Source organism: Emiliania huxleyi (assembly GCF_000372725.1).
Source record: "Emiliania huxleyi CCMP1516 unplaced genomic scaffold EMIHUscaffold_1, whole genome shotgun sequence".
NCBI classification, from domain to species: domain Eukaryota; phylum Haptophyta; order Isochrysidales; family Noelaerhabdaceae; genus Emiliania; species Emiliania huxleyi.
The window spans coordinates 473,728-481,712 of NW_005202428.1; the positions used below are offsets into that span (position 1 = coordinate 473,728).

General features: G+C 63.2%; 2 protein-coding genes across 2 annotated transcripts in view; both read right to left on the reverse strand.

Moving 5' to 3' along the window:
* Positions 1-1,568: 1,568 nt before the first annotated feature.
* EMIHUDRAFT_94809 (hypothetical protein) lies at positions 1,569-2,798 on the reverse strand (the record flags this gene model as incomplete). The annotated part of the gene is made up of 1 exon (XM_005793907.1): positions 1,569-2,798. The coding sequence occupies one exon, from the start codon at positions 2,796-2,798 to the stop codon at positions 1,569-1,571; it is 1,230 nt and encodes a 409-aa protein (XP_005793964.1).
* Positions 2,799-6,838: 4,040 nt separating this feature from the next.
* EMIHUDRAFT_193880 (hypothetical protein) overlaps positions 6,839-7,985 on the reverse strand; it is a gene marked incomplete at both ends in the record, with an annotated part of 2,906 nt that continues 1,759 nt past the window's right edge. Inside the window, 4 exons of the mRNA XM_005793908.1 lie at positions 6,839-6,878; positions 6,904-7,161; positions 7,273-7,351; positions 7,503-7,590. Coding sequence (XP_005793965.1) covers positions 6,839-6,878; positions 6,904-7,161; positions 7,273-7,351; positions 7,503-7,590 — 465 coding nt within the window. The remainder of the gene's footprint in view (positions 6,879-6,903; positions 7,162-7,272; positions 7,352-7,502; positions 7,591-7,985) is intronic.

The window sequence follows — 7,985 nt, forward strand, 5'->3', positions numbered from 1 at the left end:
AGGCGAGCATTGCAGGAGGGGAGGGCAGGGGGCGGGGGGGGGGAGGGGGGGGGGGCCAAGATGCGGCCGAAGATGATCTTACAAGATGTTGACCTCATTGAGAGAGATTTTTGACCGCGAACAAGAAATCACGCTTCACAGTGATTTGGGCTCGGCAGCTAGCTTGTTAGCCCTCAGCCCACCACCGCCACAGCCGAAGCTGGGGCCGGTCCCGTAGCCGAGAGAGCCCGCGCCGATGAGTTCGACGCGGTCGGGGGGCCTTGCGGAGAGGCCAGCGAGGTGGCGATCGCTGTACTTCATGGGGGTCATCAAGTGACCGCGACTGACAAGCCAGAGGTCGATACTCTGGACGACCCATAGGATGCCACGAATGCCTGAAGGAGAGGGAGGCGAGGCCAGAGGCAGGCTCAGCCGTGCTCTCGGGTGATCTCACTTTGGTGGCTGAAGGACCCGATGGTCCTGTCACATTCGTTCGTGGGGTCGCGGGGGTAGAAGAATTCGAGGTAGAAATGAGTCAGCACTTCCTTGTAGTACAGGACCGCCCGGCTCGCCGGCAGCATCCGCAGGGAGGCAGCTCATATGAGGCACCAGTCTTCTGGAGAGCTCAACAGCTGCGGCCGCGATGGTAGAGTCGGCCGCTGCGGGATCGAATCGCGGAAGGCTCATGCCCTCGCGGAGCGACGCGGGTCGCGCGGCGCGCGCGTGTGCGAAATGCGACAACAGACGACAGATAACAGACGCCTGAGCGACGACACTACTTTTGTCGCCGCAATCGCCACCGCCGCCATCTTGACGAGCAGCGCTTTTTATTTCGCGTGCCTCCGCTTTCACGCATGCCTCCGCTTTCAACGGACGACGCCATCACGGCACCTGCAGTCAACGGGTACGAGGAGGTGCTGGTCTCGGCGTCCGCACGACGCAAGGGGCCACGAATGGCCAAGGATGTTTGCTACTGGCTCAACGTAAGAACATCTAATTTTTTATTTTTATGTGCTCGGTCCCCCAACGGAAGAGGCCTCGCTCCTATTGGAACAATCCAACATCAGATTTGCCTCGTGCGTCCCTTTTTGAGGCGGAAAGCTATTTTCTTTTGGTCCTGTGGGCACCCTATCATGCGCGGGGTGCTGGCACCCCTTTCATCTCTCGTGACTGCTGAGCTCAGTATGTGAAGAAAGGCTACCGCCCCGCTCGTACCTCGCGGGGCTATCGCTCATTCCGCGCGATACACACACTCCATTTCCCTCGGGGTTTCTTTTTGAGCAGCCTTGTTGAAGAAACGCAAGGACACACATGACACATCGCTCTCGGTCCCCTACACATCCCGCCGCGGCGAATTATTCTTTATTTCGAGCGCGACCCGGGAAGGAGGCTTGGGGTCAGTTGTCGGAGGAGGCGAGAGCCCGATGGCGTGGTGCCCGCCCTCGCCACGTCCACCCACCTCCCCGCCCGCGGGGCCGCTCCGGGGCGACCCGGGCGCCCTCCGACCACACTGCCACACTACTATCCTTCAACAGTATACCGAGTACTAAAGTACCGTACAAGACACAGTACATTTACCATTTTTCGAACTACCTTGTCGAGAGAGCCGGAACGTCTGCAGGAAGGTGGACGGACGGCTCTTCACGGCCTGCGATCGGTATCGGTGCGATCGGTGTGCCCACGGGGCATCGAAACTTCCCACGGCAGCCACGCGTCCAGATTCGCGTGGGCTCGCCAGGGTAGCAGCCGTAGCTGACTCCATACGCGCATGGTGACCTGCTGCGCTGCTCTACGAGCGACACGGCGCACTCATCGGTGCCATCCAACTGCACACCGCAGTCACAAGAGTAGTTTGTCCGCCCCGCCGGATACCCGCAGAAGATTTCCTCGCCCGGCGAGCCCACGGGCGGGTAGAGTGGGCAAGGCGCATCCGCGGGATACATCGAAGGCACGTACAGCCTAGGCCTGATGTGCGGCTTGCGATCCACTGGGAACCAGTTGACATTAAGGAAGCTCATCTCGTATGCGGTCCCCAAGGCCGAAACGGGCTCGAGTGTCTGGACGAAGAAGCCAGCTCGCTCGAGCGGACGGATAGATCCAAGGAAGGCGGGCAGCCGCATGGCGCTTCTCATGAACAGGTGCACTTCGAGGAGTATCTGGCCGACGGCCGACGCATGCCTGTGCCACGGCTCGCTCGTAAAGAACGAGTACTCCTCGCCCTCCACGTCAGCTTTGAGTATGTCGACGTGCGTGTGGTTGAGCGTGCGCATGATGCTGCTGAGGGTGTCGCACTTCATCGTCGATCCGCCGTTTGCTTTCGTCCGCTCACTGCACAAGCCCATCTCGTGGAAAGAGTACCCCTTCTCGCGGAAGCGTGGCGGCGGCTTTGAAGTCGGGTCAAAGATGTGGATCTCGCATGCGGGGTTTGTGCGGCGCACTCCATCCTCGAATGCGGAGTCGGCATTCGAGCCGAATGAATACACGACGCACGGTCGTCCACTCTGCCGCATCTCGCTGACGCCGCATGTCCACTTGCCCCCATCGAAGTTGAACTCAGAGACGAAATTGGTGCGCTCAAGCGTCCACGGGCAGTCGTACACGGGAGCGAGCAGCGACATCACGGCACCGTCCTTCAAAGGCCTCTCCTGGAAGCGCGGCGTGCCGCCCAAGTTCCACGAGCTCGTGTCCGTATTGGTGGTGCAGAGGTAAGCGTTTCTGGCTTTGATGCGTGTCAGCGCATTCCGAAGAGGTGTCAGGCGGTGGACCTCCGAGGGCGCTGCAGACGCCCCGCTGGAGCTGAGCAGCAGCAGCAACGACATGCCATGGGGATGTCTTTGCCCTCTTCGACACAGGCACAATCACTTTGGCCCCGACCCCGCCCCCACCCCTCGGGGTGGGGGCACCCGCCCCGGTCGGGCACCGCTTGCGGCGCCTGGCAGGGGCACCCCCTGGGTGGGGTCCGGCGATTCCCATGCCGGCTCTCCGCCACAACCCCCGCCGGGAGGGAATCCCTGCTCACAGAAAAGGGCTCCGAGCCCTGTCTCGCGCACGCCCCTGGCGGGCGCCGCGGACCAGTTCCGCGAGCGCTCGTCAGCGGGTGGTGTGCGGTTCTTGCCGTAGTCCCTCTTCGGTCGCCTAGCCCCGGCGCCGTCTGTCGGACGCCTGCGTGTCACGAGTGCGAGCCGCTCGCGGCTCGTACGCCCGCTTGCGGGTTCGAGTGGCGGGCCATCCCGCTTGCGGGATGGCTTAGCGGGTACGAGCCGTCACACATTGGCTGCCGGGGTGTGCCGAGGGGGGGCTGGGTGGGCGGTAAGCCGTCATTGCCCGGCGCTGCTTGCAGCGCTCTGGGTGGTAGTGGCGGCGCTCCAAGAGTGGTGCTCTTGGGAAGAGGGTCCTCCTTTCCGCTCCCCCCCCCGCAAGGCGCGAGACACACACAACTCAGAAAGAAGAGATGTGGACTAACTTGGCCCCTTCCCTGCGAACTCGCACCCCCCATGTGTGTGTGTGTGTGTGTGTGTGTGTGTGTGTGTGTGTGTGTGTGTGTGTGTGTGTGTGTGTGTGTGTGTGTGTGTGTGTGTGTGTGTGTGTGTGTGTGTGTGTGTGTGTGTGTGTGTGTGTGTGTGTGTGTGTGTGTGTGTGTGTGTGAAAGCGCCATCGCAACTGCCATGTCGGCAGGTTGTCGGCTGGTGCTCTCGCCCCGCTGGCGGCGCGGTCTAGTGCCGCGGCTCCCAGCCCTCCTGATTTGGGCTGTCCGAGGTTTTCCTCTCGCACCCCGTCTGTTTTCCTTTCCTTTTTTTCTACAACACCCTCTCTGTTCTCTATTTTCGGAAAACTCCGTGGAAAACGTCAAATTTTGGGCTCTGAGCCGAGTCTGAGGCTGGGTTGGGCCCAAAATCAGCCAAATTTTAGGCCAAATCGGCAAAATGCCGGGAATTTTGCGGAAAACCCGTGTATACCTGGAAATTACCCTGCGATCGCCTGGGTATTTTGTCGATTTGTGTGTCTCGCACCTTGCGGGGGGGGAGCGGAAAGGAGGAACCTCTTCCCAAAAAATTAGATATTCTTACCTTCTTGCCCCCCTCCGAGACTGGAGACAGTCACACCCCAGTATCAGACTAGGGGGAGTGCCCCCCGCCCCCGCTTGCCCTGACTGCACAGGATAGCGTGCCCCAATTGGCGACACATAGCGGGAGATACTGCGCAAGGAGGGGGTGCGTCGCCTTTATTTGTCCTCTCGAGGGAATGTTCTTCTCGACGCCCCTGGCCTTCTGAGGTTTCGTACTAATGACGTCCTTCTGGCGTAGCTTGGCCCCTTGCCGGCACCCAGCGTAGAGGGCCGCGTGTAGCCCTCCTTTTGGTATAAATAAAAGAAGAGATGTGCCTTTACAGTCACGGCCACCCCCGAGCGAGGCCCAGCCGGCGAGGCCACCCGCATCTCCGCCGATTGAAATATCTGTTTGGGGTGGAGGCCATCGAATTCATGGGCAAGAGTCTTGCGGTCCCGGAGGACGGTCCGGTCAACCGCCCACGACCTACCGCTTGTCTCGGTACGGTCTAACAGGTAGCGAATGCTGAATCCGAACCTGCTCAGCCCGTGGACCTGGGCCGCATACGAGGAGAGAGCGCACAGAGATCCAAACCCACACGCCCCTCCGTTGTGACATTACATGCTAACAACTTGCGTAGAGGTGGGGGGGGGGGGGGTGGGGGGGGTGGGGGGGTTGGGTTTTGTGTCATTTTGGGGACGCGACGGTGGGTGCCGAAGCGGGCGGGCCCAGGGGCTCGCTGTTATGTTATGGTGTTGTTGTTGTTGTTGTTGTGTTATGTTATGTTGCGCGCGGAGGGGACACTACCACAACATGGCATGGCGCACGGCAGTGCTGGCATTGATGTTGGCCTTGGCTGACACGATCACCCGTGATGATGCGTTGCAAGGAAGCCAGCACAGTCGAGGAAGCAAGCTTGTGGGAAGTCGAGCCAACCGGCGCCAAGCCACCCTGCATCAAGCCACCCTGCGTCAAACTACCCAGCGTCTGGGAGCCACCAAGCATCAGCCTCGAGCCAGCAGGCAGCCTCGAGCAAACAGTTCTCGATTATATCCCAGATCGCCAATCAGCGCACCTGAGCCCTTGAAGCCTCAGACACCACCGGGCTGCAGCAGCTGCACTGCAGTCGTACCTGGGGGTCATCTCGGCGAGCATTACCTCAGCCCATTTGGGCGCGACTGGTGCAAGATTCCGACGATGCAACGGGACTGTCTTCAGGGCGTGACGCCATACAGTGAATGGGCCGGATACAGCTACATGCATGGCGAGAAGCCAAGGCCATCGGTGGCCTTGCAGGCTTCTGCAGGGCAGCGGCAAGTGTACACGCTCACAGAACCGGAGCAATGCACGCCCAACCCAGAGGCGGCCGCAGCATTTGACCATGTGTACACGACTGGCAAATGGACACGCCTACGCACGGGGCTCTTTCCGATCGAACACTACTATACTTACGGCCGGGGCGAGCGCTTCATGGGCAACGGTGCGGACTTGCGCACCGGGCGTGACTCCATGTCTGGCGTGGGTTCCAAGATTGGCTTCCAGACTCACAATTCGCTGCTGCTTCTTGCAAAGCTGATTCGAGCGCAGAACATCACTACGATGCTCGATGTCCCGTGCGGGGACGCGAATTGGATCTTCGAGGCGCGCGAGACTGATGCGCTTGAGATGTACGTCGGCATCGACCTCGCCGCGTCAGTGCTCGACGAGCGCGGCAACGGCTACCTCGCCGACGTGGGCCTCGCGCGCGCGGCAGAGGCGACGGCCGGCGGCAGCGGGCAAGTCTCGCACCTGTCGACGCAACGCCTCTTCGGCAAGCTTGGGTACATGGACCCGATCATCTCGCAGAGCGGGCAGGCGTCGCAGCTGACCGACGGTTTTGCGCTCTCGGCATCACGCTGCTCGTCGCCCTGACCGGCCGCGCCGCCGTCGGCCTCCTCGACGAGTGCTAGCTGCCCTGGAGGAGCCCGACACGGCGGAGGGCATCGCGGCGGCCGACGCGGGCTGGTCGGCGGCGCAGGCCGAGGAGCTGACGCGGCTCGTGGTCGGGCTGGCGTACGAGAGGAAACCGAAGCGGATGCCGCTCGCGGATGCACTGCCGCGGCTGGAGGCGCTGGTCGAGGCGGCGAGGGTGGTGGAGGAGACGGCAGCAGCGGAGGAGCGCCAGTGTGACCTCTGCTGGGACGCGCCGCGCTCCGTCCGCTTCGCGTGCGGCCACGCGCTGTACTGTGAGGATTGCGCGCTGCGCGTGCTGGAGCGCGACACCAAAAGTGCCCGACCTGCCGCCAGCCTGCGCTGCCCATCGCTGCCGCTGGAGCGCACGTGGCGGTGCAGACGACGTTTGTCTACCAGCAGCAGGCTCCTGCGGATGCAGTAGTGCATCCGCAGCCAGCGAACGCGGCAGCGGCGGTCGGTCCGCGTCGCGGACGGGGCGGACGCGGCGGGAGGGGTGGGCGTGGGTGGCGCGGCAGCTCTGGGCAGAGAGCTTGAACGACGAGAACCACGCGCATGCACACACGGTTTACGTACGGCTTTAAGGTGTACCCGAAACGCGAAAGCTAAACCGGTCCTAAACTCCTCTATAGAGAGAAGAGAGAGCGCAGAGCGGCCGTAAACCGCCGTACTCACACGCCCGAATCACGAGAGTGCTAGTGAGGCGGGGGTGTCGCGCGTGTGCCCCCCGCGTGCTAGTGAGGCGGGGGTGTCGCGCGTGTGCCCCCCGCGTGCTAGTGAGGCGGGGGTGTCGCGCGTGTGCCCCCCGCGCGCTGTAGCGTGTAGCTTGTGCCAACGGGTCCGCTGGGGTCTGTTGGGGCGCCTCAGACCGCCGCTGCCGCCGCTAGGAAATTTTCCTGCATCCTGGAGCGGCTGGGCGAGAACTGACCGCCCCTCGAAAAAGCCGACGTCCAGCGCGAGCCACGCGATCAGTTCGACAAAGATCGCGTCGGCCCAGCCGAAGAGCCTGCGCGTGAACACTGCCGTGTCGCGACCCGCCGCGGTGGCGCGACCGCCGCCGCGGCTCTGTTTGCTGCGCGAGCGCTTCATAACGAGGCTGTACGACTCGACCATGCGCCCGTCGGGCGTCGTGTTCGCGACGCGCTCCAGCATGCGGAGCAGCCCTCGAACCTCCTCGCGCCCTTGCCTAGGAAAGGTCGAGGAAAGGTCGAGGAAAGGTCGAGGAAAGGTCGAGCCCTCCTCGCGCCCTTGCCGGCTGCGCGGCTGCTCGACGGTGCGGGCCTGCACGATGAGGGACATCGGCCAGAGCTTGCCCGGGCCCGTGTGCAGAGAGCCGACGCCGCTCAGCGCCGGCTCGCCGCGGCTGCGCAAAGGCTCTGCGCGCACCATATCGGACGTCGGGGAGGCGGCCAGCAAGGACGAGACGGCTGGGCGAGGGCGGGCGAGGGCGGGCGCGGCGGGCGCGGCGGGTTTCGGCGGGCGCGGCGGGTTTCGGCGGGCGCCCCGGCGGCGGCGGGCGCGGCACACCCTCGAAGAAGCACGGGTTGCCTGTCGTCGCGTTGTACGCCTCGCTCGCGTTGACCACCGGCGGCGCGCGCAACGGGTCGAACCCTGCCTGGCAGCGGTGCGCGGAAGGGTCCAGGAAAGGTCCAGGAAAGGTCCAGGAAAGGTCCAGGGAAGGTCTAAGGGAAGGTCTCTAGGAAGGGTCCAGGAAAGGTCCAGGAAAGGAAAGGTCTAGGACGGGTCTAGGAAAGGTCTAGGAAGGGTCTAGGAAAGGTCTAGGAAGGGTCTAGGAAAGGACTACGGAACGGTCTTCAGCCTGCCTGGCAGCGGTGCGCGAGCGACGCGGAGGCAGTCAGCGCGAGCCGACGCGTCGCGCGGTAGGTCGGGTCGGAGGGCGGCGCGAAGCCGATCAGAGGGATGGAGAGCAGCGACGGCGCGTTGGCGTCGTCCATGAGCACGTGCCTAGGAAAGGTCCAGGAAAGGTCTCGGAAAGGTCCAGGAAAGGGA